Below are 21,155 nucleotides of genomic sequence, written 5' to 3' on the forward strand. Positions count from 1 at the left end.
TCTGCTTTGTTAGACGCTCCTACAAGAAGTGTAATTTAAACACAAAACAGAAACATGGACCTACAAAAAAGTAGCCGAGTCTGATAATTAAGAACTAAGGCACAAATTCCACACTGTTAAGTGATTGTGTTTCTAGACAGTTTTGTCCAAACTGATGTCTGTCTGCAGTGAAATATTTTAAATTCTCCAAGGAAGCTCTCTAAATAATAAGTGCCTGTTACCTAGCAGTGAGTGAGTTACTATAGGCAGTTCAAAAAAGGAGAAAATAAGGTCCTACTTTTCTGGGAAGCCTTGTGAAGGGATATAATTGCAAAGACATACCCAGGGAAAAAATGAATCAACAGCATGAATCTATACACAATGAAGTGGCAGTAAGACCAGTTTAAGGACATCTTTCGCCTCAGAAAAGATGGTCTGTGAGGCACTCAGTAAACTGGCCTGAAATGTCTCCTTCAAAACAGACATGGTTATTTCAGTACTCACTGGCACTGATGTGACAATCCTCTGGCATTTGTGTGTGTGTGCGCGTGCGCATAAGGAGGTGGTGAAGCCATATAACGAGGTACACGGATTACAAAGGAGCACACGGCCTGGGGAGAATACCAGTGTGTAAAAGCAGGCAGCTAGGCATACCTCTGCATGTTACAGTGAAATGCCAGGCTGTGGTGGGATCTCATTTAACTGCAGCTCATAAAAGGGTTGAATAGCCTGAGGTAAAGTGAAAATGGGAAGGGGTTCCTTGGGGGTGAACTCCACATCATCTAAAGACTAGCTAAAAAGGACTCAAAGACACCACTTAGAAAGATGGTGTGTTTAGGGAAGACAACAGATGAGCATCCAGAGCTTGCCTGGAAAATAAGGGCAAGAGGCCAAGCATGGGCTGCAGCTAGATAAATGACTGACAAAGGAGGTGAGGTGCAGCTTTCCAGGACCAGCAGGTGCTTGAGAGGCCACTTGAGGTGGAGGTGCATGTGTCCTTGAGGAGGGCAGTGAGAGACACCCAGCTGTAGGGGACTCCAGTAGGGGTCTCCAAAGAACCTGCAAAATCAAAGTGCCTAACCAACAGAGAAGTGGTTTTAAATACATTCTGCGGTCCAGGGAAACCAGTTTCAGACTGGCAACAGTCAAAGAACACCTTTTCTGAGCTCTTACCACCCATCACACCGTCAGCTTCAGAGAAGATGGCTGAACAAACAAGGGAGGAAGAACTGAGGAAACCCAAGAAGCTGGCCACACACACCCTTTTCCTCCCCGCCAGGCTTTGAGGTTGCAGCAGGGATAAGAGTTGGGAATTTACTCCGGTTCTGTCTACCAACTGCTACACTGGGATGAGCAGAGAGGTTTTTGGTCTGAATATCTAGCATATGGCCTGTCCTAGATTTCACCCAGCATGCAGGGAAGAACTAGTTCCCTAAAACAGGTTAGAACAGGCTGGAGGAGTGGGGGAGTGGTGAGTGAACAGAGGGAGCAGAACTGTTTTCAGGCTTCATTCTGTCAATCATGTTATGTTCAGGGTGATATTAGAAAGTCAAGGCTGCAGTGATGATGGGCTGCCTGAGAAGGGCCAAGGCATAGTACTCTTTACCCTCCATGGGTGTTCAAAGCACAGCCCCAAATTCCACCTGGGGCAGTGCAGGGCGGGGAGCCCCATCAGGGCAAGACCTGCAAGGATGCAACCTGCCAGGGGAAGTACCAAGTGGTTAAAGCTCTCTGGAATTCCAGACCTGTCAGAACCCAGATTAGGTCCCATGTTAAAGAAGGAAAGAGTTCAGCCTGGCTCCTGGAGTTCACCTTTCTCCACTACTCATGAGTGTGGTTATTAGTTGCAAGGAGTCAATGAGGCTATCCAACTCCACCTAGGCCAAAGATGCAAAGTGGGCTCATGGATGCCCAGTGAGCATGGTACACGAGGAGACTGAGCGAGGATGTGAGCCCAAGTTCCAACCTGATTGAGGGTGATGTCCCTATAGGGCCCTCTCCTTACTTTCCCAGACCTGGCCAACCTGTCTACTACTTCTGAAAGTTGCTGGTTTTGATTGAGGATTCCTGGGTTCAGGATGCCAGCCATCTCTACCTCCCTGGCAAACACAACAAAACCTGCTAGCAGGTTTCTGGACGGGTGTGTGAGAGTTTAACCAGATATAATGGTCTATGGCTGATTCCTTTGTAAACCAAATAACCACATCCACAATTTTAAAAAATATGTATTTTCATATATCAAATTTACTTCTGGTAAGGCACACATATAAAATCCGTTCTCAACACAAATTGTCAAAAGTCCTAAAATCTACCTTAAAGCCAAAATAGTATGGTTGGAATATTCCGACATGCTTACCTCACTTCTAGACTCAGTGGTTTTTTCTGCCTCCCAGGCAGGCTTATCTGCTACTTTATTTTCATCTTCATTCTTCTGCTGTAGTGATTTTTCCTTCTGGGTTGATGATCTTTGCTCATTTTCTTCATGCTGGGGACTGTGACTCACACCTCTTAATACCTCATTCTCCTATAAAAAGGACCGACCCCAAAATGTGCTAAGTACAAATCCACATTTCATCAAATAAGTAAAATCTTTAAAACTGTTTTGTACTTACTGCTCAGTGATCAGGAAAACCCACAAGTCGAAAGCTAAGACTGACATTTCATTATTTTGGTATCAAAGAAACATTTTAATTCTGAAACAAAGGTCAGTTTTGTGTCCCGTCCTTTTCAAAAACTCACTGTGAGACAGGCTATTCTGATCTGGATAATGTAAATTATTTGCATTTATAAACCCCCTGACTTCAAGGAGGGTAAAGAGAGTTGACTTCATTTTATACATTTCTATACTGTTTGAATGTTTTACAACATGTATTTCTTTTACAATCAGGAAAAAGGTAAATAAATTTTTATTTTGAAAAAAATTTAATGATAAAAGCTTAAACTAACATCTCCATTGTTATTTTCAACTATGCTTATTTATACAGATGAGTCCTTCACCTTTAACTTAGGAGATAGATAATTAAAAGGAGACATAATTAAAAGGCTAGAGAAATTCTTCTGAACATTCAAAACTTGCCATTTAGCATATAATATATATTCTGATACTTCCAATTACATTAAAAATTCTCTGAATACTGTTTCCCCACTAAGCTCAGTCATGTCCAACTCTATGCGACTCCATGAACTGTCACCTGAGGGACTGTCGCCTACCAGGCTCCTCCGGTGACAGTCCATGGAGTTTTTCAGGCAAGAATACTGGAGTGGGTTGCCATTTCCTTCTCCAGGGGATCTTCCTGACCCAGGGATTGAACCTGGGCCTCCCGCATTGCAAGCAGACACTTTACCATCTGAGCCACAGGGAAGCCCAATGGCCCAATAACATCAAGACCTCTTAAATTCTTTCCAAAGATCTGTTTTTAATTTCTCTCTTCCAGCAACAAAACATACTGGACTAACTCAAGGACAGCATTACTGCCCCCTATTCTATACCATAGGAATGTTCATCTTTAAAAAGAAAATAAAAGTCAAAGAAATGTAAATACACAGATGCTAAAACAAGGAAAGAAATCAAAGCAAGAGCAGAAGAAAAAGGAGGCTAGTGTGCTGATGGCCCACTTGGTTTTACCTGCTTCTCTGTTCACTGTATCAAACTCTTGACACTGTAGATGCTGGTCTTCCTGCCTCAGTGATCTCTTGTTCACATCCTCCATCACAAGTAGCTCGTGGGCTTCAGGACATTGCTTCTGCTACCCTACCCTCTTTTCGGTGTCAACAATACTTCCTTGTCTACTGGAGAATTCCCATCAGCCTTCGAACACACAGTAACTAACAACTACATCTGTCGGATCATCGAAAAAGAGAGTTCCAGAAAAAAATCTACTTCTGCTTTACTGACTGTGCCAAAGCCTTTGACTGTGCGGATTACAACAAACTTTGGAAAATTCTTCAAGAGATGGGAATACCAGACCACCTGACCTGCCTCTTGAGAAATCTGTATGCAGGTCAGGAAGCAACAGTTAGAACTGGACATGGAACAACAGACTGGTTCCAAATAGGAAAAGGAGTACGTCAAGGCTGTATATTGTCACCCTACCTATTTAACTTATATGCAGAGTACGTCATGAGAAATGCTGGGCTGGAAGAAGCACAAGCTAGAATCAAGATTGCCAGGAGAAATGTCAATAACCTCAGATATGCAGATGACACCACCCTTATGGCAGAAAGTGAAAAATAACTAAAGAGCCTCTTGATGAAAGTGAAAGAGGAGAGTGAAAAAGTTGGCTTAAAGCTCAACATTCAGAAAACTAAGATCACGGCATCTGGTCCCATCACTTCATGGGAAATAGATGGGGAAACAGTAGAAACAGTGTCAGACTTTATTTTGGGGGGCTCCAAAATCACTGCAGATGGTGACTGTGGCCATGAAATTAAAAGACGCTTACTCCTTGGAAGAAAAGTTATGACCAACTTAGTATATTCAGAAGCAGAGACATTACTTTACCAACTAAGGTCCATCTAGTCAAGGCTATGGTTTTTCCTGTGGTCATGTATGGATGTGAGAGTTGGACTGTGAAGAAGGCTGAGCACCAAAGAATTGATGCGTTTGAACTGTGGTGTTGGAGAAGACTCTTGAGGGTCCCTTGGACTGCAAGGAGATCCAACCAGTCCATTCTGAAGGAGATCAACCCTGGGATTTCTTTGGAAGGAATGAAGCTAAAGCTGAAGCTCCAGTACTTTGGCCACCTCATGCGAAGAGTTGACGCATTGGAAAAGACTCTGATGCTGGGAGGGATTGGGGGCAGGAGGAGAAGGGGACGACCGAGGATGAGATGGCTGGATGGCATCACGGACTCGATGGACGTGAGTCTGAGTGAACTCCGGGAGATGGTAATGGACAGGGAGGCCTGACGTGCTGCGATTCATGGGGTCGCAAAGAGTCGGACACGACTGAGGCACTGAACTGAACTGAATCCTCTCATCATGTGATTGGTTCCCCTGGCAACAGCCTTCATCTTTAGGGGTCTTTCCCAAAGCTATCTCATCAACAGAATGAAGGGACTTCCCTGGTGGTTCAGTGGCTAATACTCCACAATCCCAATGCAAGGGGCTCAGGTTCAATCTATGGTCAGGGAACTAGATCCCACATGCTGCAATTAAGACCTGGCACAGCCAAAAAAAAAAAACCAACCCCATAAGTCAGCTGTGTTTAGAAGGGGCATGTTATAAATAGGAAAAGCTTCCTTTCACCTTCAGGGCTCTGGAACTATTTCAAGAACTGAGGACTGAGAAACCAAATACTGTAACAAAAGATGCTCCCATTGCTCTCATGCTTAGGAAATTCCAAGGTCTTTGGGAGCTCTGCCACATAGGGGTCGGGGGTGGGGGCAGATGAGGACTAAATACATATTATATCACACTGTCACACCTGCCATTCTTATTTTTTACTTATAATGTTTCATCAACAAGGATATCATGCAGCTTTCCTTATTCATTCACTCATTCAATCAATACATATTAAATGCCAAATAGTATACTGAATGCTGGGGATACAACAGTGAAAAAGTCTAGATTGCCTCTTCAGAGCTTAGATTTGAAGGGAGAGGAAGACCAAAATACAAATGAACTAAGAAAATCACTGCAAGTTACGGCAAGCGAAAGAGAAGAAGGGGGGGACCACCTTTAGAAAGACTGGTTAGGGAAGACCTCTCAAGGGAGTGATATTTTAGCTTAGATCTAAAAACAGAAAGAGCTGTGTACAGAGGAGAGCAACCAATACATTCCTGTCACCACAATGGATTTGATTAGTTTCTCAATGATGGATATTTGTCTCCAATCATTTCTTAAAAAAGAATTAAAATGTCCTTATGCATACTTCTTTGCACACGTGTTAAGTAAAATAAATTTCTAGAATGTATGCTAGGTCAACACATACGTGCATTTTTTTATTTGATGGATTCTACCCAATGGCCCTCTGAAAATGGTTGTGGTAATTAACTTACACTCCTACCAGTAAACGTGCCAATGTGATAGACGAAAACTGGCATCTCGCTGTAGTTTTAATTTCTATTTCTCTTATTATGAGTGAAGTTGAACATCTTTCACAAGTTTAAAAGCATTTGTATTTCCTTTTCTGTGAAGTCTTTGTGGTCTCTGTCCATTTTTCTATTGGGTTTTCTACTGGGGTCTACTACTGAACAGTAGTAGCATTTTCACTCACCTTCTCCCATTCAGTCTCCAATCAATGTATGTATGAAAGAGGGGAGACTATGAAGACAGTAAGGGAAGAGTCCTAGCCAGGAGTAGGGGAGAGGCTCGAGACAGGAGAGAAAGCCTGAGTTCTCCTAAGGACGGAAGCATGTGGAGCAAAAGGGCCAAGGCAGGAAAAGTCACAGTTAGAGTAGGAATCTGAGCTATAGTTATTTCTTCTTCCTCTGCAACCACAGAGAAAATCCAAGAGTGGAAGTGGGAAGACCAGTTAGGAGGTTACTACAATAATTAATTGACAGCCGGTAACAGTCTTCCCAGATGGCCTAGTGGTAAAGAATCTGCTGGCCAATGCAGGAGACATAAGAGACCCAGGTTCGATCCCTGGGTTGGGAAGATTCCCCTGGAGGAAGGCATGGCAACCCACTCCAGTATTCTTGCCTGGAGAATCCCATGGTCAGAGGAGCCTGGTGGGCTATTGTCCATGGGGTTGCAGAGAGTCAGACATGACTGAAGTGACTTTAGTAGACACACACACACACACACACACACACACACACACACAGAGAGAGAAATAAGAGTCTGGAAAAAGGTGGTGGTGACAGAGAAGCGGAAGAATCCATGATACACTGTGTAAAATGAGACAGGGCTTGTTGATGGACTGGAAATGGGAGAGCAAGGAAAGGGAAGAAAATTTAGAATGACTACTAGATTTCCGGCTTGAATAAAGATGGTGGATATTTACAACAGAGCCATTAAAAAAGGGAAACTGGGAGGTCTTCCATTTTGGAAATGTCAAATTTGAGACGTAAAAAGTCAAGCAGAAATATGTGCGTGAATGAGATGAGAATCTGGAAGTTAGAGCAAAGGTTTGAACTGGAAGTAAAAACTGGAAAGACATCAACATAAACACATACACAGGAACTAATGAGATTCCAACAAGTGAGCACAAAGCAAGAAGGGGCTTAGGACAGGGTTCTGCAGAACTGAAACATTCAGAGGTCAAGCAGAAAAGCTGGTGAGAAGAGACTCAAGACAAGAAATGAGTTGCAAGGGAAGACAGAATAGCAGTGTCTCAGAATCCAAAACTGTTTCAATAAGAATGGAGTGGTTGATTGTGTTGAATGCTACTTGGAGGCTGCCCACAGTAAGGACAGGAAAGGATCCAATGGATTTGGCAATAAGAAAGCGGTGGGTGGCCTTCGAAAATTTAGGGTAGAAGCCCAATGATACTGTGTTGAAGAGTAAATGGGAGATAACAAATTGGGAACAGTATACAGACTATTCTTTCAAGAATTTTGGCTATGAAGTGAGTGGGGAAGTGGGTCAGAGCAATATTTTAAAGATGAGACGCTGGAATATGTTTGTAAGGCAATGACTGAGGAGAACGGATAACATTCAGAAAGCTGTAGATAAAGACTCCAAAGGACAAATGGCAGGACTGAGTTTGAAAGAAAGAAAAATAAAACCCTCATTTCAGGATAAGGAGTAGAAAGTGGATACAAAACTGGATCTGAGGATTTGGTAGTATGAAGCTCTATCCTTATTTTTGAAGGGCATTTTTAAAAGTAGAAATGGATATTGAACATTAAGGTGTTTCAAAAATATCCACAAACTGTATATAACACTCTTCTTCTTCTTCTTCTTCAAGATTAACCCCCCTCCTGAGTTGGGGCCAGACCTAGGTGGGCGTAATGGTTCAGCCCCGTGGCTTCCTCTTTGCTCTCCCTCGGATGATTTGTCCTGGTGAAAGCGAGCACTCACGTTGCAAGGACATTCAAGCTTTTTACAGGGAGGCCTTGGCCCTTCCAACTCTACTCGGCATAGAGTTGCGGCCTCCTGACCACAGGTGTCAGTGGTCCACCTTGGAATTGGATCTCTCAGCCCCAGTTCAGCCTTGGGATAAATGCACTCCAATCACCATCTTCACTACAACCTCTTGAAACCAGGAAGGAGAACCACCCAGATAAGCCACTCCAGAATTTCTGACTCATATAATAAATGGGATAATAAATGTAGTATTAAGTCATTAAGTTTTGGAACAATATCTCCTCTGCAGCAATGGATAACTTATACATCCATTAAAAAAAAATGCTTTATGCATCTATATTTCTGTATGACTTGCTAGCATTTTATTTAATGTTTTGCAGGAATATGCATAAGAGTAATTCCTGGATTCTTTCTTTCTTTTTTGGTATCACTGTCATGCTGGTTTTGAAGAGAAAAGAATTGGGAAGCTTTATGGAACATCAGAACTCCTCACTGGAAAGTTTGAAAGAATTCTCCTTGACCTGGGAGCGAAGAGCCTCCAGCTGGGCCTTTACAGAATGCCTCACCTACATAGGGCCCCTCACCTAAGGTCACACCCTTCCTGGGGCGCCTACATCCCAGGACTAAGCAGAGAGAGCACAAAGGCCTGGCCACCTCACCCATCGTGGGACAACTGTGAAGGGCCACTTAAGCCCCAGAGCTCCTGGCACTGCCAACCTGCTCCAGAGCTTGACTCCTGCTTCTGTCCAAATTTGCTTTCTTGTATTCCCTTCCACAGCTGTAAATTCGAAATGTACTCCCTTAGAAACATCCTGCCCACTCAACTTGGGCTCAGAGAGAGTCCGCTTCCCAGGGACCGATTTGTAACAGTTAAGCAATTCTATCTTGGGGCAGGAGGCGGGTGGGGGGTGGTGGTGGAGACACCAGGAACGCAAGACAAGGAGGAGAGGAAGGTCCAATATTATTTCTATTTAGAAAGTGAAAAAGGGCTACTGCACTTGTATACTCTGCACAGTCCACAAGGTACCACAAAAGCCTCCTGGCTAGGATGGCTCATGTCCAAAAACAGCTGAGTAAAAGAGGCCACTCCTAATCCTACCAGCCGTGACCTTGGGCCACTCTGACTCTCCGTCTCCTTGTCTGTGACATGAAGGGTAATAGTTTTAATTCATATTTTAAGGAAGTGGTTGAGGAAAAGCACTTTATACATTTTAAGATACTATGCAAACATTAATCAGTACTTTCTACTGCTTTTTGATTCTGAAGAGTTGTAATTAATGACTAACTGCTGACAACTCAATCAGAACCCCAAGAGAAAGCGACCCCAGCCCCTAGTAGCCAGTAATTACTATCTCTTTGCTTTCTTCTTTTCCTGTTTTCCTCAACTCAATGACAAGGAGCGACAGTACAAGTGTTTTACAAGCACTGCTGTATATACTGGAGATTTATGGTCCATGCTCTTAAAGAATGGGTAAGCAAAACCCATCATTAAGTTACTTTTTATTTGTGTGTAGGTAGGTGATTTTTACTCTCAGGCTGGGACTCAATTTTAAAAAAAAAAAGAGAAGAAAGTTTCCATGCTCACCACAGGAAGCCATGGCAAAATTGTGAGCTGGGGTGCTCAACAATCCCCAGGGACTTGCACTGAACTGGCAGCTGGTGAAAAGGCAGGCCCTCCCACCACAGCCCCGACTGCTGGCAGCCTAGCCACCCCATCCTCCGCATGGATCCAGACCTTCTCAGTTTGGGCCCCTTAGTTAAACTGGGTTATTCTGTCTCAAAAATCCCATGGCCTGTAGGGTTTCTCCTATGACATGCCTTCTAGTCTATGTGAAATTACAATTATTTGGGTCTTTTCTTACCTACTGGGCTGTAAATTTTTTTTAATTTTATACTCGAGTTTAGTTGATTAACAATGTTGTCTTAGTTTCAGTCTATGTGAAATTACAATTATTTGGGTCTTACCTACTGGGCTGTAAATAATTTTTTTTTTAAATTTTATACTCAAGTTTAGTTGATTAACAATGTTGTCTCAGTTTCAGGTGGCAGCAAGACACACGTATCTCCTTGGGTTGGGAAGATTCCCTGGAGAAAGGCATGACGACCCACTCAAGTACTCTTGCCTCGAGAAGCCAATGGACAGAAAGTCTGGAGGGCTACACAGTCTGGAGGGTTGCAGAGGGTCAGACATGACTGAGCAACTAACACTTTCACTTTTTCTATACATGTATCTATTCATTCTCAGATTCTTTTCCCATTTAGGTTATTACAAAATATTGAGCAACTAAACATCCTTGTGCTATATACAGTAGGTCCTTGTTGGTTATCTGTTTCAACTACAGCAGTGTGAACATATCAATCCCAATTCCTAACTACCCCTCTCCCATATCCTTCCCTGCTGGTAACAAGGGCTGTACCCTTCTGACACCTGTCCTCCAGCCGTTAACTCATCTTTGCCACCGCAGATGAGTTAGGGAGCAGAGCTAAGCCTCAAAGGAAGGTTTTCAGAAACAATGAAGGATAGTAGAGAGGGGAGAAAGAAGCAAAGCTGGCCTCTTCTCTTTGCTGAGTCTTAGAAGTACTGGTATCTGGCAGCATGATTTCTGACTTGGTACTTACTGTCCTGTGCTGGGACCGGAAGAGGACGACGGAGAGTTTGACCCTGAAAACACTCTTCGTGAACAGTTCCGGCTGTCTTCACTGCCTGGGCTTTTCATTTAGTGATCTGGGGGAGGAGAGACTAAGACCTACTGTGACCTTTAGGGTTGGAAGAACCTTCAAAGACAAAGAACAGTGTGGGGCCTATGAGCAGGATGACATCAGAGGGAGAGGGATGAAGGCCAGAGAATTCTGAGGCCCTGGCTCTAGGCTGGAGGCAAGCTGGAGTCATCAGGTCTAGAGAGAAACGAGGAGCCAGATAAAGAGAGACTGTGTCCTGTCTGGCCTGGGTGGTTTGCTGCAGCAGTTTATAATAATTATAGCTCACACTGATTGAGCACTCACTCTGGACCAGGCATCACAATCATGATCTCACTGAAGCTGCCTGGCATCCCAGGTCCTGCTCTTTTCTCCTTTTACAAAGGGGAAAACTGAGGCACAGGGAGGTTAAGCAACTTGCTGTTAAGTCACAGACCTGGTAAGTGACTTACCAGGGTGTGGCTGCAGGCGTTTTTACTTGACAGCCTGCTCATGGACACTGTCCTGGTTCTTGTTTGTCACCCCCCAGGTCCCCATGTGTCCCCCAGAAGCTGAGCCCCGCACACTGTGGGGCTCCCAACAGGATTCACTGGTTAGAGGGTACAGTAGGAGGCTGGAGGGGGTGATGGGGGAAACAGAAGAGGCCTGGACATTTCTCCCCCTACCCAGGGCTCCGCCTTTCACTGGTAGTTGCTGGGTGTCCCAACACCCCTGTCTGCTGCTGTGAGAAGTCATTCACTGAAGACTCTTCATTTCCTCTTCTGTAGGAAGAAGGGTGCCTTCTTCCTACAGGAAAGCCAACTGCACCACCACCCATGATGGCTCCCACTTGCTTCACACAGATAAGAACTGCAGACATGGGAAGAGTTCACTCCATACAAATAAAGCAAGTCCCTCTCTGAATATCAAGCAGAACAGCTGGCTACAGTGCATCGTACTGATCTCATTTGGATTGCGAGTCCAACAAACCAACTGTGAAAAAATTTATCATGAGATAACTGGGGTTGAATATGAACTGGACCTTCAGTGATAACAAATTTTTGCTGATTTTTTTTAGGTGTGGTCTTGGCATTGTGTTGATGTTTAGAAGGGTCCTTTAGGGATATATACCCTAAAATATTTTTAGAAGATTTTCTGAGTTGATGAAGGTAGTGGGAAGAACAGGAAAGGAACAAATCCAGGCTTTTTTCTCCTCTTGACTAAGTCCCTGCAAAGAGCTTGCACAAGAATCACAAGAAATGATGTCTGGAATTTGTTTCAAACTAATGGGGGGAGGGACAAAGGGAGTGACAGATGAGCCAAGACTGGCCCTGCACTGGTGATTGCTATGCTGGTGACAAGGATGGGGTACAGGACTCCATTATCCAATCTCCATTCTCTCCATTTGCTATTATGTGCTGGAAACTGCTCACCCTAACATGTGCTATAGACTAAACTCACTTCTGAAGGCACCTAGAGGAAGCAGCTAAAAAAATTGGCAAGCATCCTCCACGAGGCTGAAACTAAGCCATTCAGTGTGACTGCTCACCAGGAGAAGCCAGGTATGAAAACAGCCAGTGTTTCCAAACAGGAGACTCAACGCCTGGGACACAAGGGCATGAACTCCAACCTGCAGGCTTTGATTTTAAAAGGAGCTGCTTCTCCCACATGTAATCCCCAGGTGCAGGCTGAGGGCCTGGGAGAGGGGAGGGCAGAGGGGAGTTGTGGGGGGGTGGTGGGAGCAGAGGGACCAGGAGAGGGCAGGGCAGAGCAGAGGGGAGGTGGGGAGGGGAGAGCAGGAGAGATTCATGTAATGCTTCATTACTCCAGCCCGCAGGACAGGCCAAGTGGCCTTCAACATGCATGATGTTTTTGTATTTTCTTCACAATGGAAAATTTCAAACACACAAAATAAACAGAAAACAACATAGCAAGCCCTCCATGAACCCATCATCCAGTTTCAAAAATTATCAACAATTTCCTGCTATTCTTTTTTGGTTTTGTTTTTTGACTGCACCCTGAGGTATGGGATCTTAATTCCCAACCAGGGATTGAGACCAGGAAGAGACGGGATTGAACCCAAGCCCCCTGCGTTGGAAGAGCAGTCTTAACCACTGGGCCACCAGGGAAGTCCCTTATCTGTTGTTCTTATATCACTAATCCCACCACCCTTCCCCTCCATACTACTCAATCATTCTCTCATAGTTTTTAGGTAGGGTATACCTGGCCAGAACTGTATAAACCTTAACTGCACAATTCTGACAAATGCAGGCACCCATTTAACTTGGACCTCAACTGTGAAAGAACATTTAAAGTTCTCAGACACTCCCAGAAAGTTCTCATATTTGTACCCTAGCTTCACCTATTCTAGAACTTAAGCATGAGTTAATTTTGAACTGCACTTATTTGCAAGTTAGTTCTGCATTCATTATTAGTTATTTTTGCAAGTTAGTTTCTCATCCCCAGCAAGGAACTAGACAGGTCAAGCTTTAACTTTAAAACACCACCTGGCAAACCAGGGCTCTAGCCCAGGTCCTGCTGCGCAAGCAGGTAACTTTGGCTCAGTCTATGAGCTCTTTTGGGCTTTAAATTCAGAAGGATAGTTTTCAACTAGGCACCGTCCCCCACCCACTTCCCTCCTCCCTCCATTCCTACATTGCTGGGCATCAAAAAGCCCTGAGGCAGTAAAACCATGGCTAAGATCAAGATGGGGTGGCAGAAGAATCATGTGGAAGTCTGAGAAACTGCAGACCCATCCCAAGCCCCATCTGAGAGGCTCTGATTCAGCCAGTCTCAGGTGGGCCCTGAAATTTGCATTGTATCAAGCAATCGGGTAATTGACACAGTCACTGGGATGAGAAACCCAGCTCTAAAGTAAGGCAGCTGCTGCTGCTGCCAAGTCACTTCAGTCTAAGCAGCTCTTTTTTCAGATGAGCTTAAGAGTTCTGCCTCCTCAACAAGCCCAAGGCCTCCTGCAAGACCTCGCAGTCATCCACCATTTCCTCCATATGTCAGGGGTTTCCTGGGAGTTCAACATTCCCCAGCTCTGGAGCAATGAGAGCAAATCACTTGCTGAATATCTATTACTATGCTAAAACCTGCACTAGCCCTTTAACATACAGTATGATTTAATGCTCAAGGAACTTTTCTGGAAAGAAGTTAATATTCACCTTTTACAATTTGGACACCAAGCCTTATGGAGGTTGCCCAGGAAGAGATGGAGCTGGGACGGGGTGATGACTGGTTTTACATGTTAGTGTAGCCAAGCTAGAGGACCCAGAATTCCATCAGATGCTAACCTAGTGTTGCTGTGAAGGTACTGAGGTACTGTGCAGATGTGGGTAACAGTGGCCCCCAACTAGGTGACTGAGTAAAAGAGAGTGTCTTTGATAATCCAAGTGGGCCTCATCCAATCAACTGAAAGTCTTTCAGGACAAAATGCAACAAAACTAAAGTCTCCCTGGGGAAGAAATTTTGCCTCAAACCTGCATCAGGAAACATGGGTTTGATCCCTGGGTTGGGAAGATCGCCTGGAGGAGGACATGGTAACCCACTCCAGTATTCTTGCCTGAAGATCCCATGGACAGCGGAGCCTGGAGGGCTACAGTCCATGGGTCACAAAGAGTTGGTCACGACTGGAGCTACTTAGCACACACACACAACCACAAAGGACACACACACACACAATCACAAAAGGCCATGCCTTCCTTGCCTCTACAACACTGACCATGATCTGCCAACCACCACCTGCAACTCAACCAAAAACCACCCAGGTGTGTACCGGAGCCTCAGCCTGCTTCAGCTGTCCAGAAGTGTATTTGAATATTACTGTACATCTTTAATTAGATTTTGAGAATAAACTATTCATATCGAAAGACTACCACAAATGCGAGAAGCTTGTTTTTATGTTTCAATTTTTTAGTGGGTGTGTGTGTGGGGGGGTGAGGCATAGTCTACCTCAGCACTTAAGAACAGTAACCTGTCTATTCTGGTAAGATCATACTTTAGGCAATCCTGAGTTTCACCACCTGATTAATTATATGCCAACCTGAAAGTCTACTTTCCACTGCCCCATCCACTCAAATTGGCATTAAGCGGTCAGAGAGCCCATCAGGATTTCGTATATTTGTAGTTGGGGCTCTGGCCTGGAAGGTCTCAAGACACGCGAGCTCTCAGCACCCGAGAAGCTCTGCAGAGTCAACGTGGAGGATGAATGAGGAGCTCAACACACGCTGATTGAACGGGCTTCTGCTCCTAATCCTGTCCCTGGGTGCCACTTGCACATTAGAGTGAAGACCCAGTTTCCACACTTAAGGCATTGCAGTTCAAAGTAGAGAACGCAAGTCCCATAGAAGAAATGTCACAAAATGCAGTAGGGCACAAAGGAAAGAACAGGAAATGTTTGAGGTAATAGTGGAGAGGAGTTAGAACTTAACAGCAAAAGACTTGAAAGAAATGAAAGGATGCATTCTGGGCAAAGGTAACCGAGTCAAAGGCAGGAAAGAACCGGCTATTTGGGGAAGAGGAAGGGAGAAAGTCAAAGTAGCCAAGTAGGCTACAGGTGTGGGCCAGCTGGAGAGATGAACTCAGAACAAGGAGCTGCATCAGATGGGGAGCCTTGAACAACAAAATAGCAAACTGGTAGGCAATGAGGAGCCCTGGGGGACTTCCCAGATGAAAACGGGAAAAGAACAAGGCATGCGCTAGAGACCTGTATGTGGCAACAAAGCACAGAGGAATGTTAGGAAGGGGCACTGGAGCGCCTCCAGCCCCCGCTGAGTTAACAGCAGCTGCTAACATGGAAGGCTTACCAAGTGCCAACCCCAAAGAACGCATGTGATCTCTTTAATCCTCCTGAAGGGACTCTTACCAACCCATTTCACAGATAAGGGAACCAAGGAACAGGGAGGTTAACAAGTGTGTTCTGGATCAAATAACCAGTCAGTAGTGAAGCTCCAGGGCCAGCACACTGACTACGAGAGCAGCCTGCCTGAGTCCGCCCGAGTCCACCCACAGGGGCAGGTCTGGGTCCTGCGATCCAATTCCGAGTGGAGCTGAGAAGTAGGGTGAGCGAAGGGGAGACTCATACACTGTCGAGATGATGTCTCTGTAACCTACCACTTTAGGTCAAAGGCTGACTGAAGAAGTCTGGGGTTCCTTGGGGTTGTGGCACAAGCCAGCCAAAAACCAGCTTTGCTCAAGAACTTCCACCAAGTCCTGTTGCAAATGGTCCCACACATAGTCCAGCTGCTTCTAGACACCATGGACTTTCAACAACTGGTACCTCATTGGTAAGCAAGTGGAACACCCCCAAGAGTTCCCAGAAAGGGGAGATGGTGACCACATAACGGATTGAACTGAGTCCCTCAAAACTGATGTGTTCGAAGTCATAACCCTCAGTACCCCAGAATGTGACCTTATTGGGAAACTGAGCCATTACTGATGCAATTGGTTAGGATGAGAAGGTGGGCCCCTATTCCTATATGACTGGTATATAGAGGGAATACAGTACTTTATACTTTCCTATAAAGAGGGAAATCTGGCTACAGGCATGCGTACAGGGACAACGCCATGTTAAGAAGGCAGAGACTGGGCTGATGCAGTGAAAAGCAAGGGCTGCCGAAGACTGTCAGCAAATGACCAGAAACCAGGAGCGAGGCCTGGAACCTCTCCCTCACAACCTTCAGCCTCACCATCACAGCCTGAACCTCAGAACTGCTAAGACCCTCTTCTCCACCTTTTTCCCTCCAGAACTGTGAGACAGTACATTTCTGTTAAGTCTCCTGGTTCATGTTACTTTGTCACAGCAGCCCTAGGTCACTAATGGGCTTCCCAGGTGGCTCAGGGGCAAAGAATCCCTCTGCCAATGCAGGAGACGTGGGCTCGATCCCCGGGTCAAAGATCCCCTGAAGAAGGAAATGGCAACCCACTCCAGTATTCTAGGAAACCCCATGGACATAGGGGCCTGGCAGGCTTCAGTCCATAGGGCAGCAAAGAGTCGGACACGACTGAGGAACTAAACAGCAACAACACTAATACAGTGCCCCATGCTGTTCCTTCCCAGAAGATCACAGGTTCATCTTCACTGCATACTTTAGTAAGTAAAAAGTCTACTGTGAAACGTTGTACTGCAATGCATATCATTCCACAAAAGACTATTTCTGTACCATGGTTGTAAGTTGAAAACAGGCAAGTGTTTGAAATTTCATCTATCTCCAACTGCCCAGGCATCAGGGACTATCTTTGATTTTGAAACAGAAACCAGCTTTCATTTTAACAATCAAGGACCTGCTTTCTCTTCCCTTTATGTACTCTTAGAAGCAAATATTGACTGTATCAGAGTCTTCCTGTGACCTGAAGAAACCAACTCCAAAGGTCAGAGGTCCTGCTGGACCCCTCACCCAGCAGAAGGTCCCCATCTGTCCCACGGCATGAAACCGCATCAAGATGACCACAAGCCCTCTCAGTTTTAAAGTGGCAACAGCTCTCTGAAATATGGCTGCTGGCTGTAAGTAGTCACCCCATCTTCAAATATGCTCACACATTCAATTCTGCAACTACCCTTGATTTCTTTGTTTAACCAGTGCATGACTTTGAAGAACATGTGCCTCATAAGTTGTGAGTGAATGGTTGTGGTCAGGAAGGGAAGCTTGTCTGCCCTGGGGAATTCCACATACTGTTTGTAACTAATGATTGGCCTCACTAAGAAATGAAACCAAAGCTGTACTTCTTTTGATACTTGGAAAATCCCCTACTTCAAAATATTTTTGCACATGTACAAAAATGATGGAAAGTTATACTATAAAACCAGAATCTCCTACAACTCAAATGTAAGCCACCATAATTATCTATAACAAACCTAAGATGTTCTTGTATCACAGCACTCCCTCTTTGAAGTTAACCTTGAGCATTTAAGACGGGACAGGCACAGTTCTAAGCCTATTCCATGGTATGAATGTTTAATTCTCACAACAACCCTCTGCAGTAGGCACCTATATTATTCCTATTGTGCAGGTGAGAATAAAGCACAGATAGATTCAGAAATGGCCCAAGGTCACAGAGCAATGCATGGTGTAACTGGGATCCCAAACCAGGCAGTCTGGCTCAAACCCACCCCACCTCCTTAACAGACAACCAATCAAGCTAGACACAAACAAGACAAAATGTTGAGTGGGGACCGGTTAAGGAGGGTGTGTTGAGGATGGGGGCAAAAGAAGAAAACAATCACATCCCAGGCACTAGGCTGGCACTTCACACATGCTTTTCCCACTTAATGGGCATGGCACCTGAGGGAAGCATTACTCCCCCACTCAACAGATGAGACACTGAGGCCTGAGGGGTTATGGTGGTCCATATGAGGGCACATTATTATGTGATGCCCCCAAACCCAGGTTTGCTGACTGCAAAAACCAGGGCTGTTTGGTTTTTTCAGTCCATTTTCTCCAGAGTCACGGTTTCCAACTGTAACTTCAGCATTACTGATGGTACAATTTGCTTTTTAAAGTCAATCCAGCAGTGGAGAGCAGTGGTGCTGGGGTCAGGAATGGGGGTAATGCCCATTCCAGCTGCATGCTTGCATAGAAAAGTGGAGATGTTTAATGTGCCAGCCTGGGAGTCAGGGGGGCTCAGGGTCTAGATCCACTTCTGGTACTAATTGTGCTGGTTTAGCCAAGCCCCTCAACCTCACTGGATCTCTATTTTCCAAGTATGAATTGGATATAAGGATGCCTGGCCCTTGGACCTCACAAGGGGCATGTAAAAGGTGTTACCAATGCAGGTGAACTGGCTGTGAAAACTGTAAGGTGCTCCACAGCTAATTATTGCCAGAATGAACAAAACCAGGTCATCCCAGCAGCTACCACAGTCCCTCAGGTCTACACGTCAGCTGGGGGAGATGACACCAGGAGAATGGCCTGGGGTGAACCTCACCCTCTTCCTTAGGAAATCTGGGCTCAGGGCATCCAAGGTCTGGCTCTGCCTAGGTCCCCAGAGCTTTCCCCCATGGCAGCCTTGCTGGTCTAAAGAGATATCAACCAGGAGAGCCTGGGCGGGGGAGCGAAGTCCTTGAAGAGCAGCCTCCTATGCCTCCAGGTCCTCACACACTTCGCAGGCCGGTTGGCACTGAGCGGTGATGGGGGCAGGGTGCCATCTGGGACAGCATCCAACACTGGGTTTCATCCCTGGGTGGCATGGAATCCAGAAGGGGAGCGGCACAGAACGCTCCACCCCTGCACGGGGAGGGATTCAGGTGAGACCACCCCCCAGGGTGGAGAGTGGAGGACCGAGTGGAAAGGACCTATCCACTCCTACCCTCCGTTTGTTCGGAGCCCACCGAGGCTCCCCCACCCCCATCCCATTAGTTCCGGCCCCAGGAAGAGGCAGGGATCGGATACATTTAACACTGAATCACCCGGCACTTGGGCACAATGACCCCTCTAGGAGAGGGCGGGGAAGCTCGTCTGGCAACTGCCTACACAAACAGGCAATTCTGAAGAGCAGCAAACAAACCAGTCTGGCCCCATTTTGCATAAGATTGCACTCCACAAAAACAACGTCCAAGGAACTCTTGCTCATCAATACCAATTGCTAACACAGGTTTAGGCCAATTACAGAGGTCCCTTTGGAGGGAACTTTGGATAAGCCGATTTTTTGGAAATTGCTATGCTGTGTGTAGACACCAACTCGCTGTTGGGAGCACCAGACGCTTCAGTCAACAGATTCTGGTGAACTTTGTTTTAAAAGGAAGTTAAACTGAAAAGTTTGAACCTACAAACGAAAGGAAACTTGTTAGTCATTAGGTGACTGTCAGGCTACCCGTGTTCTTTATGCTAAGGGGTTACACAAGTTCTGGGGGGAGGTGGATTGTTAGGTGTGAAGAATCGTTAGGTAAGAGCAGACCGGTCTGTCTGCGGGCCTCGAAGTGGACACTGACCACAGACCCTCAATCCAGAGAAGCATTAAAAAACGAACTGCAATGGGTTCAAATCCGAAGGAGGTGAGCACATTGGGCCGGGAGGGCGGGTAAGAGAAACGTGTATCCCCCCGGATACACGGTCCAAGGTCGCCTTCGGTTCCGGAAAAAGATATGTCATTTTACACGAGGTACTAAACGAACATAATGAGCCAGAAAATTTCCAGCATACTGTCCGCCCTCTCCACCCCCGAACTACTGCCCTTGATGGCCGTCAAACACAGGACAGGTGTTCTTTATAACCTAACTGATGACTTCACCCACTTGGTTCCTAAGAGCCATAGCGACAGCACTAAGCCTTCTTCGGTCGAATTCACAAAAAGGAGAGGCTCACAAGTTGTCCGCAAACCTGCAAACCCCACCCGCCCGGGGGCGACGGGTGGAGGTGCGCAGGCGTGCCGCCCCCCAACCCCCACCCGCCACAACCAGGGCTCCCGGCCAGGTCCCCCAGCACCCGCTCGCGTCCCGCTCTCCTGTTACCTCGCTCGCGTGTCCGCCGGCGTCCGACACTTGAGCCGTAGGTTCCGCGGGTGCCTTCTCCTCCTCCCCGGCGGCCAACGGGCTACTCTGAACCGCTCGCGGACCCCCGCCGCCACCCGGCGCAGCCTGGCTAACGCCGTCCACGCCTGCACCCACTCCCCCGGCAGATGAGGCGGCTGCGGTGCCGAGCAGCGCGTGCGCCCCGTCGGCGTCGCCTGCAGCCACGCTGTGCACCAGCCACGCGTCCACTCGGATGCTGGGGATAAAAGGGACCCCCAGCGCGCGCACCTCCCGGAGCAGCCGGCCCTCTGGCGGCGCCGCGGGGTCCCGCTCCCAGCACTTGGGGTGCAGCAGTTCGGCGCGCCCCCACACTCCCGAGGCCGGGAAAGGACTGAGCGCAGAGATGTGGCTCGTATGGCCGTTCCGAAGCAGCAGCTCATCTCCAAGCAGAGTGAGCGGCGGGAACAGCAGGTAGAGGTCTAGGTCCAGGTCCAGGCGGAGCTCCGCCAAGCTCAGCAGGATGGTGAGGTGAAGAAGGCTGCCGCCGTCCGACCACCACGGCTTCAAGTACTTCATCCCCCGCCGCGCGCCCGAGGACGCCCAGGCGGGCGCCCGCGGATCCCTGCGCTCAGGCCGCGCGGCTCTAGCACGTGCGGGCCCCGCGCGCCGCCGGCACCTGTCCGGAAGAGACAGAGCGGCGAAACAATGGACCTGGACGCGCAGCGGCCGTCGCGGGCCCCCGGAGCAGGGTACAAAGGAGGTTTCACCGCAGCCGGCCGGGTACCTGCAGCCGTGGAGTGGCGGAGGAGGAGCCACCTGCCGCCGGAGCTCGCCCTCTCGGGCTGCCTCGCAGCCCCGAGCTGCAGCCAGGCTCCGCCCCGAGCCGTGGGCGCCGCCGCCGGGGACACGCCCACGGCCGCCAAGGGCCGGCGCCCATGGGAGGGGCCGGCGCCCGTGGGAGGGGCCCGCGCGGGGCGGGGCCCTCGCGCTCAAAGGCTCTTTATTCCCGGGGAACGCAAAGCTTCCTGGGAGCAAATGTAGTTCTGGGCGCGAAGTGGCCTTCAACCCTGTGGTG

At 47.1% G+C, this 21,155-nt stretch overlaps 1 protein-coding gene across 1 annotated transcript in view; it reads right to left on the bottom strand.

Annotated features, from left to right (window-relative positions):
* NFE2L3 (nuclear factor, erythroid 2 like 3) overlaps positions 1-20,954 on the bottom strand; it is a 29,178-nt gene extending 8,224 nt beyond the window's left edge. Inside the window, exons 1-2 of the mRNA XM_040259746.1 lie at positions 20,081-20,954; positions 2,336-2,503 (exon numbers count right to left, since the gene is read on the bottom strand). Coding sequence (XP_040115680.1) covers positions 2,336-2,503; positions 20,081-20,656 — 744 coding nt within the window. The 5' untranslated portion in view covers positions 20,657-20,954. The remainder of the gene's footprint in view (positions 1-2,335; positions 2,504-20,080) is intronic.
* Between the last annotated feature and the right edge of the window lie 201 nt (positions 20,955-21,155).

Source organism: Oryx dammah, unplaced genomic scaffold, assembly GCF_014754425.2.
Source record: "Oryx dammah isolate SB20612 unplaced genomic scaffold, SCBI_Odam_1.1 HiC_scaffold_18, whole genome shotgun sequence".
In the NCBI taxonomy this organism is placed as follows: domain Eukaryota; kingdom Metazoa; phylum Chordata; class Mammalia; order Artiodactyla; family Bovidae; genus Oryx; species Oryx dammah.